The 27,709-nt window shown below is 41.3% G+C and overlaps 1 protein-coding gene and 1 long non-coding RNA gene across 6 annotated transcripts; one reads left to right on the forward strand and one right to left on the reverse strand.

Moving 5' to 3' along the window:
- On the forward strand, positions 1–27,247 carry LOC102543101 (cytochrome P450 2J2-like). Of its 3 annotated transcripts, XM_072974323.1 has the most exons (10): positions 1–232; positions 9,651–9,813; positions 12,395–12,544; positions 12,926–13,086; positions 15,709–15,885; positions 18,525–18,666; positions 20,402–20,503; positions 21,015–21,202; positions 24,185–24,323; positions 25,445–27,247. In XM_072974323.1, exons 1-10 carry the CDS (start codon positions 23–25, stop codon positions 25,621–25,623), a joined length of 1,611 nt encoding a protein of 536 aa, XP_072830424.1. In that variant the 5' UTR covers positions 1–22; the 3' UTR covers positions 25,624–27,247. The 3 variants fall into 3 exon arrangements, with proteins under 3 accessions (XP_072830424.1, XP_006200611.1, XP_072830425.1); XM_006200549.4 differs by lacking the exon at positions 20,402–20,503; XM_072974324.1 differs by lacking the exon at positions 9,651–9,813 and having other exon boundaries at positions 109–232.
- LOC140700618 (uncharacterized) lies at positions 17,722–24,149 on the reverse strand. 3 transcript variants are annotated; one of them, XR_012079055.1, is made up of 4 exons: positions 23,678–24,149; positions 19,671–19,735; positions 19,529–19,568; positions 17,722–17,988 (listed from the first exon to the last, which is right to left on the reverse strand). It is a non-coding gene; the product is annotated as an uncharacterized lncRNA (long non-coding RNA). The 3 variants fall into 3 exon arrangements; XR_012079053.1 differs by lacking the exon at positions 23,678–24,149 and having other exon boundaries at positions 19,671–20,383; XR_012079054.1 differs by lacking the exons at positions 19,529–19,568; positions 19,671–19,735.
- Positions 27,248–27,709: the final 462 nt, after the last annotated feature.

Below are 27,709 nucleotides of genomic sequence, written 5' to 3' on the forward strand. Positions count from 1 at the left end.
AGAGCAAGAGGACAACAAAGCCATGCTTGGGTGCTTGGGCTCCCTGGCGGCGGCCCTCTGGGGCGTGCTCAGTCTCTGCACCCTCCTGCTGGGTGCCATAGCCTTTCTTTTCTTTACTGATTTCATCAGAAAACGTCACCCGAAGAACTACCCGCCTGGACCCCTGCGCCTGCCCTTCGTAGGACATCTCTTCCATCTGGATTTTGAGAATGTGCACCTGTCGCTTCAGCGGGTAAGAGCAGGGGAAGGTGTCCAGCCGCGTCCTGACCCTGATCTGCAGGACAAGGGCCACTCTGGATACCAAGGGTAGGAGGCTGGGGGGATGGGGGGATGGGGGAATCAGGGGGTGAGTAGGGTCTCTGACGCTAAAGCAGAAACCAGGATACACCAGGATCTAAGACTTCTTTTCCGCACCATCAATTGACATGATTCCACCAGCCCTTTCTAGGGATGAAATATTCTAAACTGTTTACTATTTAAGTGTGCCAGACATGATATGTTCTTCAAGTCATTTAATTGTGTGTCATGTTACAGATTATTGGAACACACTACTTATAATCACCTTATTCTTTTTAAACTAATACCCTTGGGGGGGAAAGCACTACACTTTCCCTCTTGGAGACTACTTTTCCCATGTGTAAAATGGTGATACTACTACCAGATCCTCGCCACCTTTCAACTTAATTACTCTGATCCCCACAAGGACGGAGCCCCTCACCTTCAGCCTCCTCCATCTGCAATCCACTCTCACTAAAGTGATCATTTAAAATGTCATTCCTCTGCTTAGATTTTCTCCCTACTTCCCAGTTGCACCTCAATCTCAGACTCCCTAGGGAGCCATTTGGAACCCTGCTTGTAGCCTCTTTCCACTTTTTGTGATCATCTCCCATCAGGGCTTGGAAACTAGCCGTTCTGAGTTTCTTAAAATTCTCTCCGGCATCCAACACTCTCCCAAGAATCTTCAGCTGCTTCCCTGCCTCTCAGCACTGGTCCTTTGCTCAGAGACAACACTGTGATAGGTAGTTGTGAACATTAAATAAAACAGTGAATGGTCAATATTAATGCAGCTAATAGTAGGTGCCCAGCAAATATTAGTTCCCCTTTCCCTAGAAAGTACCTGGAGCAATTTAAACACAAGCCTATAGTGTATGCTCAAGTTCAAATGGAGAAGTGTTTGTCACTTTCTAGGAGAAACACCCAATTGCTACTACTAAATGACAGAATTAGTGTACAGAATTCCAAATCTAGGCTCCTAAACCTGTCCCCTTGTTTAAGAAATGTGTTGTTAAATTTCCAAGTATTGGGAGATTTTCTTGTTTTTGTTTTTGTTTTCCTGTTAATGATTTCCAGTTTGAGTCCATTGTTGTCTGAGGACATATTCTTATGATTTCAAGTTTTAAAAAATATGTAAAGGTTGGTTTTAAGACCTAAGATACAGCACCATGCATGCTTGAAAAATGTATTCTGCCGTTGTCAGGTGTTCTATACTATATGTCAGTTAGATAAAATTAGGGGACTGTGTTCTTTATTTCTTCTGTACCCTTGCTGACTTCTTATCTACCGATTCTCTCGATGACTAGGAGAGGCATGTAGAAGTCTCCAAATATAATTACAGGTTCCTCTACTTCTCTAGTCAGTTCTGGTACTTTTCATTTATATATTTGGCAGCTCTTTTATATGGTGCATACACATTTAAATTGTTATGTTATCTTGGTGAATTGGCTCTTTAATTATTATGTAATATCCCTCTTAATCTCTGGTAATTTTCTTTGCCTGAACTTTACTTTGTCTGATGTAATACAAGCACACCAGCTCTCTTTTCATTAGGATTGACATGTTATATGCTTCTGCATTCATTCACTTTTAACCTTAACTTATATGGTGACATTTGAAATGAGTTTCTTGTTGATAGCATATAGGTGGGTCATTTTTAAAAATTCTACCAACCTCTGCCTTTTTTATTGATGAATTTAAATTATTTACATTTAATGTAATTATTGATATGTTAACCTCAAAGTCTGCCAGTTTACTTTTTCTTTTCTGTTTTTTTTTTTTACTTTGTATTTTATTTCTCTCTTTCTTTTGTATCTTCCTGTGGGTCACTTGAACATTTTTTATGAATTCTATTTTTATTTATCTATAGTGTTTTTGAGTATATCTCTTTGTATTGTGTTTTAAGTGCTTGCTGTAAACATTATATGCTATAGCTACATAGCTTATTGAAATAAGAATCAACAGTTTACCACTTCAGGAGGAATATAGATACCTTAAGATTTTAATATCCTTTTACCTTCCCCATTATATAAACTTTCTTCAATATTATCTCTACATACATTGAGAACTACATCAGAGAGTATTATAATTTTGCTTTTAATTGTCAAACACAATTTTTTACATTGAAAAAGAGACGTCTACTGTATCTACCCATTTATTTACACTTTTTTGCTCTTTCTTTCCTAACTGTAGAACTTTCTTTAGCCATTCCTTTAGAAATGGTCTGCAGTCAAAAAATTCTCCTAGCTCTCTATCATCTAAAAATGTGTTTATTTCACCTTCATGTCTCAAGTACATTATTACTGGATATAGAGTTCTGGGTTGACAGTTTCTTGTATTCTTAAGCATATTGTGCTACTTCTTTCTGGTCTCCCTAGTTTCTGATAAGGAATCTGCTGTAATTTTAGTTGTTTTTTTTCTCCATGAGTAATGAGTTATTTTCCTCTGTGTGATTTCAAGATGTTTCCATTGTTATCAGTTTTCAGAGATTTGATTATGATATGTGGCTGTTGAATTCTTTGGATTTATTGGATTCACTCACAGCTTCTTGGATCTGTAGGCGTTTTCTGGTACCACGTTTGAGAAATTTCCAACTACGATTTCTTCAAATATTTTTTCACAACAAGGTTTCTTTTTTTCCTTTCCTTTTAGTACTTTTGAGCACTGATGTCACAGGGGATAGACCTTTTGTATTCTAACATCAGTCCCTGAAGCTGAGTTTTTGTTCTTTTTCAGTCCCTTTTCTCTGTGCTGCTCAAATTGGATACTTTCTATTGATGTCTTTAATTTCACTGATTCTTCTATCATTAACACTCTGCCATTGAGTTGCTTTATTGAGTTTTTGTTTCGGTTATTTTATGTTTTATTTGTAAGATTTCTCTTTGGTTCTTATGTATGTTTTCTATTTCATTGCTAAGGTTTTCTATTTTTTAACTTCTTGAGAATATAATTGTTTATTGAAACATACTTACAATAGCTGCTTTAAAATCTTTATCCTATAATTCCAGTGTCTCTATCCTCTCAGTATTGGTTTCAACTCATTCAAGTTGAGCTTTCCTTGGTTCTTTTCTGGCCATTTGGTGTATTTTGTTAGATGCCTCTGGAGTATATGTAAATCTAACATTTTGGCAGATGGTCAACCTGTTTATGTTCAGAATGCTCATTTTTGTGTATTGTGGTTCAAATGTCCATTTAGTTTATAGAACCTCTGCAGTGTTATACTGGTCTACCCCTCAGGACTCCAGCCCACATTCTTATCAGTGCAGGCTGGAGAGAATGAGGGTGGGGAAAGAAGACTGGGCCCCATTCCCAGTAGGATATCCTGTTCCTTACTTCAGGGGGCAAGGATGAAAGTTAGAGATCTCCCCATGGAGCAGACATGGGGAACGGATGCCTCCTTATTTCTGTAGTGTGGTAGAAATCAGATTTTGCCCACTGACTACTCCAAGGAGTCTCTTTAGTGCAGATCAGGGGGTGATAGTCCCAATTTAGCTCAAAGACTTAGCAGGAGAGAGGCATTGCCTTGTTGTTGCTGAGGTTGTGTGAAGTCAAATTTCCACCCACATTCTCCACTGCTGTAGCCCCCCAACTAGAGTAGAAGAAGGTCACATTTTTCTTTCATGGTATTTGCCTCCAGAACAGTAAGGTAGAAACGCTGAAATGTTTCATCCTGGTGGACCAATCTTTTTCAGGTCCTTTGGCTACACAGAACAGGATTTTGTTAGAATTATTTTTTGTCTGTGCTAATCAGTGATGAGTAGGAAGAGTAAAGTGGGAGGCTTTTACTCCATCTTGTCTGGAATCAGAAACCTGATCTGTGCTCTTGTTTTTACCACTAATATGGATATGACTAGAGAGGATAAATTATGTGCCTGAAGTCATAAAACTGGCCAGAGATTAAACTGAGTCTAGGGTCTTATCTCTGGCCTGAAGATTTTTTTCTTTTATCGGAACTGTTAAGTTTTGTTTTGTGTAGGTTTGCAATTGTTACATTTTGGTCTTTAAAGCAAAATGAAGTTCAACAAATGGAGTTAAATGCTATGACTTAGTCGTAATTAAAATTACATTCTAGAAATTTGGAAACATTAAGTATGACCTATCTTCCAGATCATGTATACAGTTATATGTTCATTTTCATTTAGTCTTCAAAAAAGGCACACAAGTTAGGAAACTTCTGATTGTTTCCATTTGACCACCAAGGAAACTGAGCAAAAAGTACATAGTGACTTGTCCAAGTTATTCAATATGGATAATAGCCAAAAAAGGACTTGAACCAGGACTGTTTGACCCATATACCTTACTCTGCTTATGCTACCTGACATCTTATGACAGGTTATTTGATAATTGATTTATTCAGGGATTAATTTATTCAACAGACTTTAATGAATTGCTCATCACATGACAGTCATAGTACAAGAAGTGTATGATAAAATGTGTGGTGTAAACTTTTGGTAACTAAATGAGATGACATTAGATGGGATCACTGTGAATGGGAAACCCTGGAGATAATCTCGGTGGAATGTGGAAATAAATTTAGGTGAACTTGAAAGGAATGTTAAGCAAGTGGCTACTTGGAGTAAAGGGGACAGGAGATTTTTTTTTATGGGGAAAGTGACCTCAGCTAAAACACAGTGAGTGGGCAGTGAAGAAACTGGCCTGTTTATATGGTATGAAGGGGAAATTTCTGGTTTTCCCACCACATTTTCCAAACTTTCTCTACCTCAGCTATATGGCTTATTGCACGAGCATTTAAATGAGAGAAAATCTCTTTAGACTAAGGTGGGGAAATGGTAGATAAGGTGGATAAATGTGTTAATGAAGATATACATTAAACTATTTGTTAAAAAAAAGATCTCACAATACAGTGATGTAACAGAGATTGAAATTTATTTCTTTGTCACAGTGAGTTCAGATGTAGGCAGGAAGTGCAGGATAGAAGGGGGCTTTATAGCACAAGGTCATCCAGAAACCCCAATTCCTTCAATCTTGTTCTCATCTTGCAACATCATATGTGAGTTCCAGTCCACTGAAGGGGGAAAGGGGCAGGTGGTGAGAAGCACCTTTCATCTAAGGACATGACCTGGTAGATGCACTCATCCCCACTGCTCATGTCCCAATGGCATAGAAGCTGGAAAATGTGGTTTTTGATAGGGGAGTCATGTACCAGCTAACACGTAGGGAGCTCCACCACTCAGAAGAAGAGAGAGAGACTGTCTTCATCCTTTCACTTAAGGATGAGACATACAGACAAGTTAGAAACAACCCAACAATACACCCACTAGCTATGAGCTAAATCTCTGTGCCTCTTTTTCTGAAAACTGGGAATTCTTTATAGAGTTATTGTAAGAATCAAATAAGTTTATGTATATCAGTTTAAAGCCATGGTGCCTAACAGATAGTTGATGCTTATTTCCATGACTTTCACTCCCCACTTTCTTCAAAAGTTTATAGTAACAAACTCAAAACCAGTTGGTTGCACAGGAGGCATCGTTTGTCTGGCCTGATTGCTGCATGGGCTCAATCAATCCCCTTTCTGACCACTTTCCCTCTATTCATTTGTCCGTATCTTACCAGAGTCCCTTTGCTAAAGTACACTCCCAAATACGTCTATATGAATAATTAATTTTTATTAAAATTAGTCTTATGGTTATTTATCACCATTGTCTTAAAGATAGGAACTAATAATATTCCCCATTTAATAGATTTGGAAACTGACACACAGGGAAGTTAAATAACTTGAACAAAAGTCACATAGAAAGTAACAAGCAGAAGCTGGTGGCAAATGTATTCGTATGACTTCAAACTCCAAGCTCCTCAGCACTCCCACCACCTCTTCAACTCAATCCTCTGATTTTAAACAAAACAAGACCTACAGTATTTCACTGGACATGAGCACACCCTCAGTCTAGCTCACATTGCTTTGCCAGCCATTCACAAATGACAGGTGTTTTTTTCCAAGAATGGATACTAGGCTCTGATCCCCTAAAATGCTTCCTAAGTTTCCCCCATCAAGGGATTATCATGCAGAATGGTAATAATAAGAACTGATGACCTCTCTAAGGGCTCCATGAGATCGTGAGCACCTTCAGCACAAGGGCCTGTGCCCCCAGCACCCGGCCGTGACCGACCACAGTCTTAGCGCTCTTTAATGAACCCCGCACTCCAGACAGACAGGACGGTCACTCGTTCCTGGACACCCACGTCTTCCTCCCTTTGCATTTGTGTCTGCTATTCCCACAGCCTAAAGTCTTTGCCTTCACACTGCATGTCCTTTCCCTGGCACCCTGACCTTCATTTAGGATCTGGTCCAATTCCCAGCTCCTATTAGAATTTTTCTCCCATGTCTGGAGTGGAAATTTGTCTCTTCTTTCAAAGGCTTCACGTATCTTTTTACAGATTTATAACATTTATCATCTTCCATGAAGCTTTACCTTTTTCTGTAGCCAGCCTTTCCCCAAAGACTTTGACACTTTAGGAAAACACTACAGGGTATTGAACTGTGTATTGCCCCCAAGTATAAGGTAGCAATGTCAGAAGGTGCCTGCCAACTCTGAAGCAGTTCATAAAAACCTGCTGGATTGAACTTGAATTTGATGTCCACAGACCAGTCTCAGAAACCTAGCATAACTCCAAGAGCTACCTGTAAGACCAATAATCTTAGCAGGAGTTCATGGGCTTCAGGGCACTGGTGAACCCCTGAAAGTTCCTGTGTGCATAACTGTATTCATGTGTACAGGATTTTGCTGGGGAGCAGATCTGTGATGAACACTAGATTTTTAAAGGATTCTGTGATCAAAGAGGGTAAGAACCACTGTTATGAAGCTTTACTCGATTATGTCTTTAGGTTTCCAGTTTTGTTTTATTGGATAGAAATACTTTTTAACTAGAAAAGCAGTACAAATACAATTAGTGAGACATTTTCAAATACAAATTAGTGAGTGAGAGAGAGCATCTTAGCCATCCTTGTGCCCAGCAACCCCCCCCCCCGCCCCGCCACTGCTCAGCACTGGTGGGTGTTCAGAGAAATGGACCCTCACCCACTGCTAGTTGGAGTAAGAATCTGTACACTCTTCTTTTTTCCCTTTTTCCTTTTTATGGTTTTTGTCTGTTGATTTTTGTCTTTAAGACCTTAGAGTCACTGGAATCCTCCACAACTTTATATCTTGTGTTTCATTTTCTTTTCTCACTGACTCAACATGTCTAATTTTTTTATTCTAATATATTTATTACTTCTAATTTATTATTTAAGTGGTGAATTCTACATTTGGAATTTTCATCCTTCATATTAAATTCCTCTCTACCATTCATTTTACTTGCCTTTTATAGCTCCTATGTTACTAATTTTCATCTTTCATTTTTCATTTCTGATTTTAAACCTGTTTTAGCTCCCTGAACCATCTAATTTTTAATCTTCTTTGTTCCCCTACAGTCTCTCTTTTTAAATGACTCATTTGTTTTTGTATATTGAAAAGTATTCCCTGCCTTACAAAGTCTTACAAGGTGACTGTGGGTCCTACATTTACCTCCATGTAAAGCCATTGGCGCAGTGACTGGCCTGATGTACTCAAGGATATAACAGTCACTGTCTTCAGTACGTGGTGTTCACACCACAAAAGTGTTTGATCCTGTTCTGTCAGACTAGAAACTTGCATGGTCAGAGAGTTGGCAGAGATGGAATTCTGAGGACATTCATTCCAGGAAATGCTAATGGGGGGCCGAGTCTCTTCCAAGAACACCTGAGAGTCCAGGTTGTGTACATTGTCAGTTAGGATTCGTCTAACTTAACCTGACATTTTCAGCCCTCCCAGAAACATTGTTATTGTACATTCTAAATTCATCAAGAAATCCTTTTCATAAATCCCTAGATGTTCATCCAGGCATGCACAAAGATGAAGTAAAAACTCTTGAATCACATTCCTGCCACTTTTTTTTTTAGCAGATCAGCTTGAGATGGAATCTTGGCTCTGCCCTTTCTATCTAAACAGGACTTATTTGAACAGACATTGGTGGAAAACTCTGGGTCAAAAGGACAATGGAAGGACTGATTTCAGGCTTGGTCTTTAATATAGGAGCAGGGACAGGGTCTACATAGAATTGTCTTCTGAGGGAACAGGTCAGGGAAGACTTTGATTAATGACGATTGTCTGCCATCCAAGCCATACTAGCACATACCTGCTCATCTGTGTACACTCGTGCCGCACCTGCACACTCTGCCATTCTCTCTCTTTCTCTCTCTATCCAACTCCCTGCCCTGCTCAGTCTCATTCTCACTTGCACTCTCTCACCCCACGTAACTGTAAGGTCCTAGCACCACCTCAGGTTCACGTGTTTGTCCTTATAGCCTACGTAATTCCGACCAGTTTCCTTCCAATACACAATAGCTCTCACACTTTGGCAAGGTTATTTTCCTGTGACTCATTTTTCTTTTTTGAAAGACAAAGAAAATTATTACTTCTATAGGGTAGTTGTGAAGTTAAATGAGATCAGCTGTGAAAGTGCTTAACATGGCACCCAGTGGATGTGGTTGTCTGTGACCATGAGTGCCTTTCTGCAGGGCATCATCCCTGTGCTCTCATTCATTCTGTCAACGTGACCATGTCCATCTATGTCCTTTTGCACACGAAGTCCATTCATTCCTCAGAGTCTCCGGTGACTATCTGCCAGGTACCAGAAACCAAACTGCCTTTCATATTGCTGCTCTCATTCCCCTCACAGAACCCTGTGAAGGAGGAATAACTTTTTCCCTTTATAGCAGGGAAGCTGAGGCTCAAAAAGAGGGAAGAAAAATTCCTGAGAGCTCACAGCAGGTCAACCAGAAAGTTAAATTTACATGTGGCCCCAGACCTGGTGTGGTCATCTCCATACCTGCCCCAATTATACTGAATTTTCTATTGCCTGGAATGTGTTAGTGGAGGGGACATTCTCTTATGGTTAAACAGATATGATTTGCTAAGAAGTTCATGCTTGTTACACCAGATGTTCACTAAACATATCTCAGCCTCCTCTGATGATCACATGTGCTAACTTCTCTCCTTTCACAGAATTCTAAGATTCTTGGGGTTAGAGACCTTGTCTATCTTAGTATAGCTGTATCTTCATGACTGGTTCTTTGGACAAATGGCACAGGCTCACTCTGGTTAATAGGTTGAACATATAAATGAATGACTATAAGGAAAGTTTTTGTCCTGTAGTAAACTGAATCCACATCTAGTTCACAGGAGGGAAATGGGAAAAGGTAGAAACATTCCTGTCTGACCGTGGTGCACACACACACATGCACACACAGACTCCCCTCTGTACAAGCTATACACACACACCCTTCATTCCTTGACACACAGATGTGCATATTCAACTGTGACTGTTTTGCTACTTTCCAGTTTGTGAAGAAATATGGGAATGTTTTTAGGCTGGAAGTTGGTGACTTTTCCTCCGTTGTTATAACTGGATTGCCCTTAATCAAAGAAGCCTTTGTGCACCAGGGCCAAAACTTTGCGAACCGCCCCGTAACTCCTTTCATAGAACGTGTCTTTAAGAACAAAGGTAAGTGTGTGAACTAATGTAAGATGCATATGGTTGATATTCTTGTGGTCTGTGGAAGTGCCTCTGTGACTATAATTCTCCAAAATTCCAGGAACCAGGCTCATCATAATATTCATGCCCCTGAAGAAAGCTGTGTGCCCACATTTCCCTGTTGAAGGCACTGCCTCAGGCAACATGGCATGGTCAGCCACAAAGTCATGGATTTGAGAGAATCTCTGTGACCTGCATGAACTCAGTCTGGATGCTTTGATAAATCAGTGTTCACATCATTCAATTACATGATGTGTCTTATAAGAAGAGGAAGAGGAAATGTGGTCTCAGTCTCTCTTTCTGCTTTCCCACTGACATCTCTTCCCCTAGGAAAACGGATGTGGATCTGCATCCTTCTGCTGATATTGTGGCTCCTCTTTCCTCTAACTCCTTATGATTTAATATTAAAGCTCAGCCCTGCAAGGTATATCCAGCCTTTGAGTCTGTGTTAGAGCAGTTTGGCATGAACATTTAGAATGATCATTAAATACCTTACTGATTTAAAAATCTAAATGGAAAACCCAAATCTATTCTTCTATAAAAGCACCATTCTTTTCAAATGCTTCTCAACTCCTCTTTGAACTACTTTATCCATTGCCTGTACATCGCTCACTCTATGTATTATCTGCCAAATAAAACCTGGTGTTAGGCAAGAGTGATGTAACTAACAGTGAGTAGAACAGCCAAAATCATTATCGTTATGTAAATACTTCCACTCAGAATGACAGTATCAGTTATGCTAATATTTAGAGTCTTGGTGTTATGAAGCTAAGTGCACATGTACTCATTAGTGGTATCTAATCTAGTCCTGAGAGTCTAAAAACTAATGTATGTAAATGACAGTTAATGCAGGTAGGAAGCAGTCAGGCAGAAGGAATAGAATATGAAAAGCCTCTGAGGAGGGAAGGAGGGAGGTGAACTTGGGGAACTGAAAGGGGGCCAGTGTGGCAGCACAGGGATTAAATGGAGATGAAGCTGCTGCATTTGGCCAGGACCCTTCATGCATGTTCTTGTTAACGATGTTGTTCTAATCCAAACAAAAATGGAAACTTGAATGGTTTAAGTAGAGGAAGGAATCATCATATTCACATTGTACATTTTAAAGACTTAGCTAGGCTGCAATGTCAGGATGGAATAAAGGGAGTAAGAGACTATTGTGGCATTTTGGATTAGAAAATGTGGTAGCTTGGAATAGGAAGGTAGCAATAATTGAAAGTAGAGTAGATTAGACCAGGATAGTGGCTGTGAACATACATGGATTTAAGATTTCTGAAGGTAAATCCAATAAGACATGATGACCTAAATGGAGGGAGAATGAGGTATTCAGGTGGATACCCAAGTGGGCAGATAAAGGGAAGAAGGAACATTTTGGGAAAGACAAGGTGGGGGTTGGCCTGGCGGGGGAGTGGTGTGAAGCAAATAAGGAATTCAGTCATGAATACACTGAGCTTGAAACCCTTTGAATCAGCAGAGTCAAGCAGACACTTGTATATACGCCTGGAGCTGAGGAAGAAATAGTTGCTCACTATCAGTAGACATCATTTAAAATTTAGGAGTTAATGAGATTTTCTTAGAAATGGAGTCTAGGTTAGGAATAGAAGAGGCCTGAAGATCATGAATCTTGAAGAACTGCATCATTTTGAAATTTGATAGAATTAGATGAATTAACAAAAACATGGTAAGTTCTCTGTGGTCAGAGAATTAGGAGGAAAATCTGGAGAGTGAGGGGTCCTGAGCACCACTGGAAGAGAGTGTTTCAAGAGAAAAGTGTCTCAGGCTGCTGACATATCCAGATGAGGTCAAAGGAATCCTGGATTTGACAGCAAGCGGGGTCATTTCATGGAGAGGGTGGAGGCCAAAGCCAGACAGTAAAAGGGACTGAAGGGTGCTCTGGATGTGAAGACTGAAAGGAGTGTGGCCTCAGTTGTGTTACGAAATGAATGATGGTGTATGGAACACACCAAGACGTTTTTTGTTTCCTTTCCTGTGTTGTTCTTTCTCCACTGACTCTTCACACTTCCTTGGTTTCTTGAGTGATTCACTGATCTTTTTTAAATTTCTGCTTCGATTAGAGCCTTGACTCCTTATGAGTATGGATTTTGTCTAATCCGTAAGTGCATTGTAGTATGTAGCAAAAGAAACACTGAAGTATACTTAGATGATACGTAATCAAATTGTTGGCTTGGAGTGGGGCCGCCTGAATTTGAAAACCTGTTCAGCTGCTTACTAACTCTGTGTCCTTGCAGAGTTTGCTTTTATCCATTGTGTCTCAGTTTTCTCATTAACAAAATTGTGGGCAGGATGTTGGCAGTATGGTAGAACCTAGGTCAGGGAGATTCTGTGAGTACTAAATTACCCATTGCATTAAAAATACAAATGTGTCTGGCATTTCAAGCAATCAGTAAACACTAGCCATTATACCCACAGTTTTGGGATTATTTCTCTGGATAGATTCAAGTGCCTTAAAGCCCTCCTCCTTCCTCCCATCTAACACACATCCCCACGGCATGTGTTGGGTTTCTTTTCATAATGCTGGCTTTCTTTTCCCCAGGATTGATCATGTCCAATGGTCAGGTATGGAAGGAACAAAGAAGATTTGCCCTGATGACACTGAAGAACTTTGGTTTAGGAAAGAAGAGCTTAGAGGAACGCATTCAGGAAGAGGCCCGCTACCTCACCCAGGCAATAGGAGAGGAGGACGGTGAGTGTGTCATAGGACAGGTGCAGGAGACTGTGGCTCATTCCTTCACCGACCAGATGCTTAATAAGTGCCCACGTGCCTGCCCTGTGCCCAGCACTGTGTAGGGTTCTGAGGAGTTAACAGTGAACAACTAACCATGACCTGCCCTCATGGAGCTGGAGAATTAGACACAAAAAGTCGGGTATAGAACACATTATTGATTTTAAATCCTGGTGGTCAGTTTGACTTAGAGGCACTGACTGGGTACTTGCTGTAGGTCAGACCCTGTGGAGGGTGCTGGGGCCACAGTCTCAGTGATGATTCTGTACTCAGTGTGTCATATGTCATGTAGGGTAGACCCTCAGAGAAAAGAGAAAGACATCAATTCTTCTCTCCCTCCAGGACAGCCTTTCGACCCCAACATCAAAATCAAGAATGCGGTATCCAATATTATTTGTTCCATCACATTTGGGGAGCGCTTTGACTACCAGAATGATCAGTTCCAGGACCTGCTGAGGCTAATGGATGAGATCACACTTCTGCAGGAATCAGTGTCCTGCCAGGTGGGACATTCTCATTTCCTACCTTGGATAAGGGTATTGGGCTGATGTCAGACACAGATAAGATGGGGTCTTCCTGGTCTTCTTTTATAAGCTAGAACATAACCTTTTAAAAATTGTCTTTAACACAAACATATTTGAAGTCAATTTATTGTATTTACTATTTTGGATAACATTGTTAAATATTTATCACAGATAAAGAATGTCATTAACATTCGTAAAGTACAAAACTTCCCATGACCTACACTTGTGCAGTATGTTGCTTTCTTTAAAAGTACAATATCTCCATCACCTTTGAGTCCCTCCCCTCCATGTCCCTCCCTAACCCCCCCACGTCTGTCCTCCCTCAGAAGTTCTCTTCTGTGCTCTGTGCTCCCTGGGCACATTGTTTTGAGATTCATGTATGAGTTGCTCTTTTTAGAAGTTCTGCCTAGTTTTCCATCCTGTGACTATGGCACTGCTTGCTGTTCTTTTCTCTCCTGATGACTACTTGGGTGACTTCCACTGTGGGGACGTTGTGATTAAGCTGCTGTGAACATTTTTGTGCACTCGTTCACGTGGGCACATCCTTCCATTTCTCTTGCAGATTCACTTGGACATAAATAGTACTTAACGGTTCCCCAAGCAGCTGCACTCCTTACATGCCCATCCGCTCTGGATGTGGTCAATCATCTACTTCTGTCAGGTATACACGTAGGGGGTTCAAGCCTCAACCCTTCTTTGCTGGGCCTGCCCTCCTCCTCTGTCCTGCTGGGCCTGTGAGTCTGTCAGTAACTCTGCTCAGCTTCTTGGTCTCTCAGCCTCTTTTCTGGATTTGGAAGGAACTTCTAGGGATAATCAGCCCCAGGCGCTGAGGTCTCCTCTCCGGTGTCTAGAAGAGGGTTTGCTGTTATTTATTCCTGACAAGCATCTTTGTCTGGAGCTTTCTGGACCCATCACACCAAAGGTGATAAAGCAGCTCCTATGAGTCCTGGCACATTAAAGCGGCCTGATGAATGTGGGCTTTTATGATTATTGTCAGTGTTATTTTTGAATAACGTTCCCTGTTCTCACTTCTAATCAGGGTAGGCCCCCATTCAGTATTTCCATTTTCTTTCCTCTTCTTAAAATAAAGCCTAGAAAGTCATGAGATTTCAGAGGATACAAAGCTGCCTGTTCCTGGGGAAGACAGTTTCCTGGGTGGGGTGGGTGAGTAGGATGGGGCAGTGGGGCAGGGGTAGAAGCATTTCTTAGAGACACAAAGGAGACCAGGTATTTTGATGGACAACTACACACACTTTATCTCTGTTGACTTTTTCCAACAGTCCTTTAAGATGAAATAAAACATCCTGATGTGTGCAAGGAGATATCATCATGTTAAGCAAATCCACATAGTGGTCCACAGGCTCTGTGTTAAGTGCGGGGTGGAGCTCCAGTCATGTGGTCTCCAAAATAACCCTCAGGCCTGACTGGCAGCCAGTTTAAGTAGTGAGAAGCCACATTTTTACCATTAGTACTACTAGTATTATTACCAAAGTATTATAACTGGAAAGCAACAGAGCTAATAGTCCAGTTCCTGCCAGCTTCTCTTTAAACCTCGGTCACTTTCCACTATGTTATGCTATCTCTTTTTGACCTGATATTATGAGAGAAAATATATTCAAAAAAGTACTATATTTCACCCTTCAAATATCTTACTCACACAGAGATTACATCATAATGGGGACAAAAAAATAAATATATATGTGTTTAAAATAGATAGATACAAGTATGCATAGACAGATAGACATGTTTTACACACATGCAAACACACACACACACACACACACACATACTGGTGATAATTGCCAAGAAGGAAAATAAAACAAAATAAAGTAATGGAAAGAGACTGCAAGAAGTTCTGCTAATTATAGGATCACTGGGTAAGACAGGCCCAAGTAAGTGGCCTTGGAATAGGACTTTTATTAAGTAAGGGGCTGGAGTTGTGCAGATTTCAGAGGAAGACCATTCCAGGTGGAAGGAATAGCAAATGCAAGGACCTAAACAAGGACATCCTGGGTGTTACCACAGAGGCCAATGAGGCTGCACTGGAAAGAGTAAGACAGAGGAAGATGGCGAGGAGGATAGCAGAGGAGGAGACAGGTGTGTGAGGGGCCAGCTCATGTAGAGCTACAGGCCAGGAGAATGAGGTAGAATTTTGTCTAAATGTCATGGCAAGTCATTGGAGGTTTGAGAGACAGAAAGTAACTGACTGCGCTTCAGTTAAAAAAAAAAGTGAAATGATCGATTAAACTGTTAAATGATCCCCCTTGGAGCTGAGCTGAACAGGATTAAGGATGGAATCAGGAAAACTGTTGAAGGCTCTTACAGCATCCAGGTAGGACATTCTGGTGGATTATACAGGGATGACAAAGCAGTTGGAGTGGTGATGGGTCGTCTGACACTGGATGTATTGTGGATGGATGCATTCATGCTTGGTCACAGAAGTTAAGAAGAAGGATGTGAGAGATAAGAAAACTGGATTGTAACTCCAAAGGTTAAATATAATCAGAAAATGGAGATGGAAAGACGGGATGGTTATAGTGTGTTAAAAAGTGGAAAACTGGTACCACCTTATGATCATGAGTGTTTTGTTTTCTTAATCAGCTGTACGATATCTTTCCGTGGATAATGAACTTCCTCCCTGGATCCCACCAAAGGGTCTTTAGAAACTGGGAGAAACTGAAAATGTTTGTTGCCCAGGTGATTGAAAACCACAAGAGAGGCTGGAATCCTGCTGAAGCAAGAGACTTCATTGATGCTTACCTCCAGGAAACAGAGAAGGTGAGGAATCCAGAGTTCTTTCGTGAGTTCTGTTCCTAAAGAGCAAATGAGAGGATTTGAGTGTCTAATTGTTGCTGTAACCAGTTACCACAAACTTGGGGGCTTAACAGAACACAATTTTTTCTTTTATAATTCTAAATATAAAAAGTCTGAAACCAGCTTCATGGACTAATCAGGGTGATGAAGGGCTGTCTTCTTCTGGAAATTCTAGGGAAAAAAACATTTTCTTGACTTTTCCAGCCTGTAGTGGCTGCCTGTACCCCCTGATTCACGGCCCTTTCCTCCATCTTCACAGTCATCAATGTAGCACCTTCTTTGCCACCAATGTTACATCTTCTCTTTATGTTCTTCTTGTCTCCCTCTTTTAAAGACTCCTGTGAATATATTGGGTTCCCTGAAATGATCCAGGATAATCTTCCCATATCAAGTTCCTTAATTTCTGCCACATAAGCTACCATCTCCAGGTTCCAGAGATCAGGTTGTGGTCATCTCTGTGGTTCATTATTCAGTCCAGCACAGAGGAGTGAATTAGAGTCAGTGATTCATAGAGTGGAGGAATATAATTAACTCATAACTGATAAGACAATTAGTAATAAAGATATTCTATGTCTATGAGTGTGTTTCTGTTTTGTATTTCTGTTTTGTTTGTTTGTTTTTTAGATTCCACATATGAGTGATCTCATATGGTATTTTTCTTTCTCTTTCTGGCTTACTTCACTTAGAATGACATTCTCTAGGAGCATCCGTGTTGCTGCAAATGGCGTTATATGGTCAGTTTTTGTGGCTGAATGCTATTCCATTGCATAAATATACCACATCTTCTTTATCCAGTCATCTGTGGATGGGCATTTAAGCTCTTTCCATGTCTTGGCTATTGTAAATAGTGCTGCTATGAACATTGGGGTGCAGGTGTCATTTTGAAGTAGGGTTCCTTCTGGATATATGCCCAGGAGTGGGATTCCTGGGTTATATGGTAAGTCTATTCCTAGTCTTTTGAGGAATCTTCACACTGTTTTCCACAGTGGCTGCACCAAATTGCATTCCCACCAGCAGTATAGGAGGGTTCCCTTTTCTTCACAGCCTCTCCAGCATTTGTCATTTGTGAACTTGTAGTTGCCAAGGGAGTGGGGGGTGGGAAAGGACAGACTGGGATTTCAAAATGTAGAAAAGATAAACAAGATTATACTGTATAGCACAGGGAAATATATACAAGATCTTATGGTAGCTCACAGCGGAAAAAAATATGACAATGAAAATATATATGTTCATGTATAACTGAAAAATTGTGCTCTACACTGGAATTTGACAAAACATTGTAAAATGACTACAACTTCATAAAAAAAGTTAAAAAAACTAAATAAATAAACTTAATTACTTCAATAAAAAACAAATAAAGATAGAAATCAACTATACTCAACTAAAAAAGAAAAGAATTCACAAAATCTTAAATTAATATTTAAATTTAAAGAAGAAAGTTTAATGGTATTTTTCTTTAGGCCTTTGAAACCTGAAATACTGCCTTTTCATAGTCTATTCTTTACCTTTTATCCAAATCTGAAGCAGATACACAAAAGGAAAAGAAAGTATAGTGTCATTATAGTTGGACTAATGCCCAGGTCCCTACCCCTTCCCTCAGCTCCCCAGCCCAGAACACAAGTAAAGCTGAGCCTGATGCCAGAGTTCAGCTTCAGATGGGAGAGACTTTCCCTTCTTCCCTCATCCTCATATTATCCCTTTCCAACAATGTAGGAAAGAAGCGGGAAAAAAGCCAAAATGAATGTACAGCATTTCATGTGGTAACCCCTCTGGTTAATACACATCACTGCATCCCTGTCATCATCCTTGACTCATCAGATCGTTTATTCCTCTCCTGGAGTTGACAGAGTGGTAGATTTCTTTCCATCTCCTCTCTTATTTCTCCTTATTAGCATAACGTTACTAGAAGCACTGGTTTCTCCTCAGAGGAGGAGATTTCACCCTCTGTAAGGTGTGCAGATGTGGGACCACACGCAGAGAAATGTTGACACATGGAAGCTTCTGGAGGAAGGTGACAAAGATGCTGGAGAACCATGAGGAATGGTTGTTGGAATCACAGAGTTTAAGCTAGAAAGGAAAAGGATAACAGGGAGATATGAGAATTGTTGTACTTCACAGAAATTCACTGTATTCTTTCAGTACAAGCACGTGTTGAGTGTTTGCTACCGCCTTTGTATCTCACGTAATTCATAATGCCATCATAAGGGGTGAGTATTGTTAGTTCTATTTTCTCAAACAGGAAACTGAGGCACAGAGAGGGTTAGTAACTTGCTCAGGTCACACAGATAGTAAATGATGTGGCTAATGTTGGAACCCCAGGCTGTTTTCCAAGTCTACTACTAGATTCTAACAAATTATGGGCATAAAAAAATTAGTTATTTTGATTTTCATCCAAGAAAGGTAACAAAACATCCAGCACTTTGGGCAGGAGGATGTTAATGATATTCCATCCTCCTGAGTTGGCCAAAGGGAAGTCATTTCTCCTGGGGGTGGAGGTCTCTCCTTCCACATTCTCTCTTGGATGAAGCCGTTTTGTATTGTGGCAAAAAAAAAAAACAAACCCAAAAACATCTAATTAAACCAATAAACATTGTGCTTTCTAGCATAAGGGCAATGCCACCTCAAGTTTCGATGAAGAAAACCTTATCTATATCACCCTGGACCTCTTCTTTGCTGGAACAGAGACAACTTCAACAACACTGTGCTGGGGTCTGCTCTACATGGCCCTGCACCCAGAAATCCAAGGTGAGCTTGTCAGTGGGTGTGGCTGGACCAGGTCAGGATGGTGCTCCTGGAAGACACTTCCCAAAGTTGGGGCCAGAAGACAGATGGTAGGATGGAGAGATGGTAGGACAGTCACAGCACCAGGTGGACTGGAGAACGGGCACATTCTTCAGTTTTTCTGTCAGGACTGTGATGGGTCCACGTACTATAAACATAACAGAGAGTCCCTGACTTCAGGAAACTGCCAGTCTAGTGGGGAAAACAGTGAGGTCCATGGACATCTTGGTGAGTTTCCAGAAAGAGTTACATTCTATTCATTTGTGAAACCTGGTCATAGCCTTCCCTCCTGTTAAGTCATGTCTTCCACTGCCCTGTGGATGATGTTCAGACTACTGAGTCCGGTGTATCCTGCCCTCTGATGTGCCCCTTCCTGCCTGTTCAGCCTCAACCCTACTCACCCAACATGGTGGCCTCACTAAATGACATGTGGTTTTCACTGCACTGTCCTAATTTATGCCTCTGTGCCGTCATACCTGCTCCTCCCCAGAAGAATAATAACAAGAAAATATTTCCCTGATTTCTTTACACTTTAAGCCACTAGCTATGCTGGAAGAATCTACTCAGACACAACTTCTTCTATGAAGTTTCCCCACTTTCTGTGAAACTACTATCATTTCCTTCCTTTGGAGATAACCAAATCCACCTCCTTCACTTTCCTTTTCCTGAATTATTTAAATATCCTCTCCACAAGCTTCAGTCTATTTAAGGACAGTGACTGTTTCAATATTTTTTTTTCTCTAGGCCCAAGAACACTTTGGGCATATGGAGGATAAAACTGTTGTAATACAGGTTTTTTAAGTGGGATAACAGTTTATTAACAGACCTTAAAATCAATTTAGCGGATCAAGACCAACTTCTTTTTTCTAAATTAAAGAAAAATACATTAGAAAAGATTAGAGTGCTGCCTGTTTACTCAGGATAAGTTTTTTTTTAATGAAATTTTATTTCTTTCCTTATATACATACCTGTGTATTGTATCTGTTATATTTTTGTTCATGTGTCCTGAGTCGTGATGTAAAATTCACTTGCACTGTGAATTATAGAATTTTTTTTAAGATTAAAAGCCACCTAGTTAGGTCTAGATTTGGCTTCTCTCTTAGAGGTTCCAAAATACCAATGGATTACAATGACATAAGACGGGGAATCAACCCAAGTGTGTATTGATGGATGAATTGACCAATAAAATGTGAAATACAATGGAGTATTATCTAGCCTTAAGGCGGAAAAATTCTGACATATGTTATAACATAGATGAACCTAGAGGACATGAGACTACACTTAACATTCCAGTCAATAAAGGACCTTAACTGTATGTTTCTATTTATACCAGCTATCTTGAGTGGTTGAATTCATAGAAAGTGAAAGTCAAATGTTGGTTGTCAGAGGCTAGGCATGAGGAATATGGGGAGTTATGGCTGTTTGGATGTAGAGTTTCAGTTTTACAAGATTAAAAAACTCTTCTGGAAATTGGTTGTACAACAATGTGTATATACTTAACATTATTAAACTGTACATGTAAAAGTGGTTAAGATGTTAATTTTTATGTGTATTTTACAACAACTTTTATAGGTTTTCAATGGTCTGTTAAAAAATAAAGGAAGTGTATTTTTCTCTCAGGTGAAAAATCTCAGCTGGACTCTGCAGAACCTTTTGGGGTCCAAAGTCCTTCCAGTGTGTTTCTCTTTTGTATCTACAGTGATGCCCTGTTTGCAGTTACAAAGATTGCTCCCCACTGAGGCTGCCTTTCCACCAGTGGGAAGAGAAGAAGGAGAAGGAATCACACACCCTAACAAGAAGGGCAGGTTCCAAGTGTAAACATTCTCCACATACATTCTATTGGCCAGAACATAGTAACAGGGAATCGGAATTATAGTCTTTAGCTGGAGAACTAGGAATCCAGATAAAATCTCTATTATTCAACAACAACAACAACAAAAAATTGGAAAAGAGATATTGGGTCATGATTAGAAGGTTTTTTTCATTTCTTGTATATGTCCCTAAATCATTTCATGTAAATCTCAAGACATCCTAAAGATGAAGGTAGATTTATCCTCACTAATAAGAAGAGGACACTGAGGCTCAAGGGTATCCGTAACTTGCAGCAGGAATATTGAGGAGGAAGAATTTGCAACCAGATTTGTCTTAAATCAGCACCCACTTTGCACTCAGGTACTTCCCTGAGAAACTACTGTCTACACAGCCTGCTATAACTTTAGCCATTTTGATCCTGGTTATTTCATTCCTTAGCTGAACCAGGCTCAAGGAGGGTAATGAATATTAGAATAATAGAAAGTTCTCTGCTTTTCCAGAAAAAGTACAGGCTGAGATTGACAGGGTGATTGGCCAATGGCAGCAGCCAAGCACGGCAGCTCGAGAGTCCATGCCCTACACCAACGCTGTCATCCATGAGGTGCAGAGAATGGGCAACATTGTTCCCCTGAACGTGCCCAGGGAGGTGATGGTGGACACTACGCTGGCTGGATACCACCTGCCCAAGGTAATTGTGGCCTCACTCACTGCCTCAGATCTCCATGCTCATCTTTTTAAATGGTGGGACTCTCTACTGGGAAAGTGACATGGATTCTTGTCCTAGGGAATCACTTAATTGAGCAGAGAGGTGTTAGGCCTGATGTAATACTATGTATTTTCTCTGTGAGTGTTCCTTAGAACATTAGTTCACCTAGATGTTAATAGGTGTTGTGGAGGGGAAGGGGGTTCCTGGATCAAATATAGTTCACTTTTCTTCACTGTGAGATTTCTCAGTGTTTTGACCATGTGATGTGCACTGTGATTCTTTGTGGGGAGACAGCAAGAGCAGCTCTCAGTCAGACTTTGACATGAGTTCTTTTTCTTTGCCTTGATAGAGCTTCTCACAGGGCTAGGGACCTCCTAGATTTTGGAAAGTTCTGCTTTACAATCTTGGGCTTATACAGTATTGAAATATGAAGGGACTCTTGAGACCTCGTGAACCAACATCACATTCATGCTGGTTTTTCTAATATAATAGCCCTTAGGGTATTTATCCAGCTTTGGCTGACAGCGCAGTGATGGAGCTATCAACACACAAGGGAAGCCAATCCAGGTGTGTACAGTATTAAGGATCAGAATAGGAGAGAAAGGAACTGGTGCTCATTAAGCGGCGATTATGTAGATTATTTAGGTTCTTTGAAAATGTCTTGACCAGTCCTCAGAATAATTTTGTTCTTCCCATTTTATAAATTTGAAGTCCAGGCTCAGAGAGTGACTACTCTTGCAAAAGATCTCTCAACTACAAGTGGTAAGAGTTGAGTTCCAGAACCAGATCTGTTCTGATTTGGAGGTTCATCTTTTTTTTCAATCAAATGTTCTCTCCACATGAGTTGCTTTTCTTTGACATTAAAAGAATCCCCCTGCAATACTTCTCAGTTGGTCCCACTTAAATTCCTTGTTCTCACAAAGAAAATTCATTTATTTTATTTTTAAAATTCTTTTTAATTGAAGTATAGTAGATTTACAATGTTGTGTTGATTTCTGTTATATAGCATGGTGGTTTATATATATATATATTATATATAGCATATATATATATTCATTCCTGTTCATATTCTTTCTCATTATACATAATACAAGATATTGAATATAGTTCCCTGTGCTCTACACTAGGACCTTGCTGTGTATCCATTTTACGTATACTAGTGTGTATCTGCAAATACTGAACTGAGGAAATTCTGCTCTCACTCTACCCCCTAATCTTAGGATCTGGGCAGACCGCTCCCCTGTACTCCCTAGCATCCTGTCTGCACACTGCACACTTACACTTCCTTTGCTTTCTCACCACTTTGCTGGGCCTCTGTGGATCCATCTCCATTTGTCTCAGTCCCTCTGTGAGTGTCTTACCTGGGGACGATCTCACCTTCCCTACAGAGCCAGGAAAAGCAGCTATTCCTGCTGGTATTGCCTTTGCTTTTTTCTTACTGATCGACCTTCTTGTGGGTAGAGGCTGAGGTCTAAATCATTTCACCAGTGCTCTTTGAGTTTTAATAGCTGTCATTTAGCTCCATCAGTCTGGCTCTGCTCAATAGTCCTATCACCACTCATTTTTAATATCTGCTAGAATAATCATCCTGGGAACTGAGACATCTCGTTGACTGTCTATTGTAGAGACTCAGAGCCATAGCATTGATGTCAAATGCCCTAGTTCAAATCATGGTTCTAACTCCTCCCACCCTGTCACTCTGGACACTTTATTCAAACTCTCAGAAATAAAAATTCTTTATCTGAAAAATGCTTTTAAACCTACCTCCAAGGTGGAGGAAAAGTGAAGTCATGCATGTAAAATATTTAATTTAGTGCTTTGTATTAAAAGTACTCCAAATAACAGTTCTTATTCTTATTAATTCAACAAATGTTCATTAAGCACCTAAAATGTATAGGTCTGGGAAAACAACTCTGAGGAAAACAATCATGCAAGTTTATAGGTACAAACCATGAAAACTGCCCAGCAGAAAAAAGTCACTGGATTCTCTAAAAAATCAGGCTAACTGGAATGGGGAGTGGGAGCAGGAGTGGGCAGAAAGTTTCCAAAAGAAAATGATTTTTGAACTGAGTATTAAAGGCTAATTAAGAGTTAACTTGGTTACAAAGTGGGAAGAAAGGATATTCCATGCAAGGTGAACAGCTTATGAAAGGCATGGAAATTAATGAGGACATGGGGTAACTTTGAGAAACTGTGAGAAAATCTCTGTAGCAAACTGCTTTCCTCATGAGGAGCACATGGAAACAAAAAGTGAGGGTATGGGGTGCAGTTAAACAGCTATTTAGGGAAGCAAGGTGGGTAGCCTGGACTAGGGTGGCAGTGGTGGACATAAAATGGAGGAGACAGAATCAAGAGAAATTTAAAGTAATCTTGACCAGCCTTGTTGAAGGATTGGATGAAGGCAGAATGAGGGAAAGGGAGGTATTAAGGGGGACTCCTGGGTTACTTGCTATGTACCTGGATGGATAGTGGTTCCTTCACAGGGTGACTTGATTCTCTTATTCAACCTTCTGTGGATGACCTAGACATTGGAGGGAAGAGATTGGGGGAAAGATACATGAGGCATTTTTACCTTGAAAGAGCATAGTTTTCAGTTCAGGGAGCAGCTGTGTTGGTTTTGGGACAATATTAACTGGCCAGCTGTCACATTATTCTCTCATTGATGCACACATGTACCCTCCCAAGTTCTACACTGACATGTCCCTGGAGAGATCCATTTGACAGTAATGAATGGTCACACTTCCCTGGTAAAATTCCCAGCAGACACTTCCATCCACCATTATAATCTGTCCCCTGGCAAAGAGCAGGGTCCTAGGGATTGGACTCAGAGGGTAGTGAGTTGAGGAGGTTGAGGGGGTTCAGGGTGATATCAGACTTTGGTGTGGGAGCCCAGGGGATGCCTGCCGTCTGCACAGGTGTGTTGTATGGGTCAAGCCTTGCCTGAGTCTTTGCTGACTTTTCTAGGGAACTGTGGTCATGACCAACCTGATTGCACTGCACAGGGACCCTGCAGAGTGGGCCACCCCAGACACGTTCAATCCGGAGCACTTTCTGGAGAATGGACAGTTTAAGAAAAGGGAAGCCTTTCTGCCTTTCTCAGTAGGTGAGTTGCAGTAAATAGTGTGGGGACCCAGAGCCCCTCTCTCAGCCCTTATCTCCTCTTTTCCCTAGAGTGCTCTGCTCTTGTTGAAATGTCTCCAGTGTCAAATTCTTAAAAAATGCTCAGAATTATGTTTCGTTTGGGGTATTAGTGAGGACTGTAGCCAGAGAAGGTGGTCTCATAGCTCCTAGGGACTTTTCCAAGAGGTAAGGAAAGAGTCATGATACGAAGTTTTTGTTGAAAAAACAAAACAAAACAAACAAGCAAACAGACAAAAAAAATGTAGTGAAACATCAAAATCTTACTGCTCATCATCAAAAAAAGAAAAAGAAAAAATCCAGTTATCCCAAGTTAATGATTTTAGTGCAAGAGTCTGAACTCTTTGAAATTATTCCTGTAAATTCATCTTTACACTCTGGGACCAATATCCTGTTTTTCTCCACCCTGAATTCCCCTTAGGGTGCACCACTGGGGGCAGAGAGACATGGTGGCAGAGACCAGTGTGGGGTATTGTAGCCCAAAAGGGGCAAGGAGGGCATTCAGGAAGGGGAGGGACAGAAGGAGCCTGGAGCAGGTGTCAGAGCACAGCGGGGATGAGAAAAGATCTGCCCTGCACGGGGCAGGGGGTGGGAGACCATGGCAGGGAGATTCCCAACCACTAAGAAGGGAAACTTGATGTAGGGAAAAGGTGCCTTGTACCTGAGAACTCGGCTCTGACATTTACTTGCTTATCCTTTTTATCAGTTTGCTTTTAGGAATTGAAAAAAGATAACACAAGGTTTGGGTTTTTGTCTTTGTTGTGTGCTACTGGATTTTTGAAGGACTTCGGGCCAGACTCCACTTATTATTAGTCAACCCAGATCTCACTCCTTTCATCCACACCCTGAACCTTCACACCTGTGCTCACCTGCCTGCCCCTTGGAGGCACTGGAGTGTGAATTGATCCTTTCTGTGCCTTTTTTAACTCAGGTGGTTTTGATTAAATAAGCCAAGTCCATCAAGCCCCAGGGCCCAGCAGGCCCTCCCTTTGCTCAGGTTTTGCAAGACGTGGTGGAAGGTTTCAGTCGTTGCTGGGCACAGACACCACCTGAGAAGGTAACTTGTCTTATATTTTTGTCTTTCAGGAAAGCGGGTGTGCCTTGGAGAGCAGTTGGCCAGGTCCGAGTTGTTCATTTTCTTTACTTACCTTGTGCAAAAATTCACCTTCAGACCTCCAGACAATGAGAAGCTGAGCCTCAAGTTCAAAACGGGCCTGAGCCTCTCCCCAGTGACCTACCGCATCTGTGCTGTTCCCCGGGCATGAGGTTGTCCGGGAGGCGGGGGGAGGGAAAGCAGGAGGAATCCCCAGGTCCCTGCAAGGCACTGTTGCCTGCTGAGAAGTGAAGGAGCAGATGACCTGCCTCTGAGGAAGGTCCTAGGACTTGGACTCTGAGGAAACTGGATCCACCCTCAGCTTTCCCATCCCCAGTTTAGCCCTGAGCGAATTAGTTATGTTATAAGTGATTTGCCTTTTCACCCAGAAGATGAAAAGAGGATAATGATTTTTCACTAAAGGAAGAATTGCTATAAAAACCATAGGAAATAATGAACTTTAAGTGATTTGGAAATCATGAGGCACATCATAGAAGGTATAGCTGAGATCTTCCTCCTTCCTGCTTCCTTCCTCATGGGAGATTTTCTTATGGGCTGTTCACATGGCTTGGGCAAATGGTGGATGAGAGTTAGCAGTCGGACCCTGGGAAGGCCGCAGAGGTCGGCCAGCAAAGCCCTGGCACTTGGTAGCTCTGTGCAGCTTCTCCTGCTTCTGCCTCAAGATGGCCCCTGGGGAGTGAGCAGGGCAGGGCCTGTTTCCCTTTCATGGCTGGTTTCTATGGGAAGCAGCCTCTCTGGGTCACCTAAGGAGACACTGCCTTGGAATTGGACGTGGACCAAAAAGAGTGTGACCAAAATTAACCAAACACGGAAAGCAGGTTTAGGGGACAAATGTGGAGATATTTTCTGTCCTTAAGGGGCCTTCCTACTTTAAATCCTCCCTCAGGCATTTCTTCCCAAGCCATTTCAATTTGGACTTAACAAAGTGATGGCTGTGATCTTTTCTCCAAAATTAATTGTCAGCTTTTGATTGATTGATAAGTTATTACCAGTCTAAACTCAAGTAAGCCATGATGGAGTAGTTTATAGAACTGAACTGGAAATGCCAGAATCCAGCTCCATCCTCCTGTGTGTGGTCACTGATGGGGAGAAAATGGCCATAAACTGCAAGGCCTGGTACAACTGATAGCCCATGGAGTTTTGATACCAAACCTGATGCGAGCAAACAATCAAACCTGGTGAACTGGACTAGACTATATAGAAGATGTCTTTTTCTAAGGCTCTTAGACCTAAGTAATTTGAATAGCTCAGAACAAAGTCAGCCATGGGGCTTTTTTCCCTGTTGCTTGGGATTCACAGATAAGTCAGTTCAATGGGCACTTTAGAAAGGGAAAGATAAATACAGAGAAATGGGGAGAAGAGAGGGAGAGAGAGGGAAGGAGGAAAGGAACAGGGAGTTTGGCTAGAGCTAGCCTGAGCCTGTCAGGGAGAACCAGAGCATGTCTGGAAGAAATGGTTGTGTGTCCCAGCCTGAAGGAGAAGGAGTTAGTCCTTCCTGTCTGATAGAGGAACAGAGAGTGAGAACCCTGGCCAGCCCTCTGTGTGCACTTTCTTTGCAACCTCCTGGAAAGTTGCATCTCTAGAAAACACGCCAACTGATATTTCTCGACTAAAACCAGCCCAGTCAGGCCCTGAACTGCCTGAAATTCTGAGACCTTGTCAGCAACCCCCAGTCAGACCACCCATTGACCTGTGGGAGACTGAGAAATTGGCCAACGTACTCTCAATTATGTCTCCATTTCCTCATCTGTAAAGTAAAGGACTTTGTGAAGTCATCTCTGAGTTCCATTGCTGTCTGCTGCGCATGTTCCATGATTCTAGAAGGGCAGGTATTTACCTTCTCCCTGTGGAATAAATGTAAAACCCCTGGACACTCATCCTGACCTATGGGATGCACTGGGACCTAGAGCCAAATACAGAGTGACCACATTTAATGAGAAACCTTGGGGATGTATGACTGGGAGTAACTGAATGTCTTCTTTTTAACTCAAAGCTCATTGGAGAGACTCTAAAGTATGAACTCTCTTCCTGTCCAAACACGACATAGATTTTGTTCTCTGCACGTTGTAGCTCTCTTATTCCTTGTCTATTTTGGAAGCTCCAGGGCCCCTTTCCCTGTCACTTCGTATCAGTGTCTGACACACGGTGTGCAAGCACATTACATTTCCTGTGGATTCATGGATAAGGCACAGATTTTGCTGAGAAACCGCCCAGGCTGTGACTCTTCCTCCACCCCT

The sequence above is a fragment of the Vicugna pacos genome, chromosome 13 (genome assembly GCF_048564905.1).
Source record: "Vicugna pacos chromosome 13, VicPac4, whole genome shotgun sequence".
In the NCBI taxonomy this organism is placed as follows: domain Eukaryota; kingdom Metazoa; phylum Chordata; class Mammalia; order Artiodactyla; family Camelidae; genus Vicugna; species Vicugna pacos.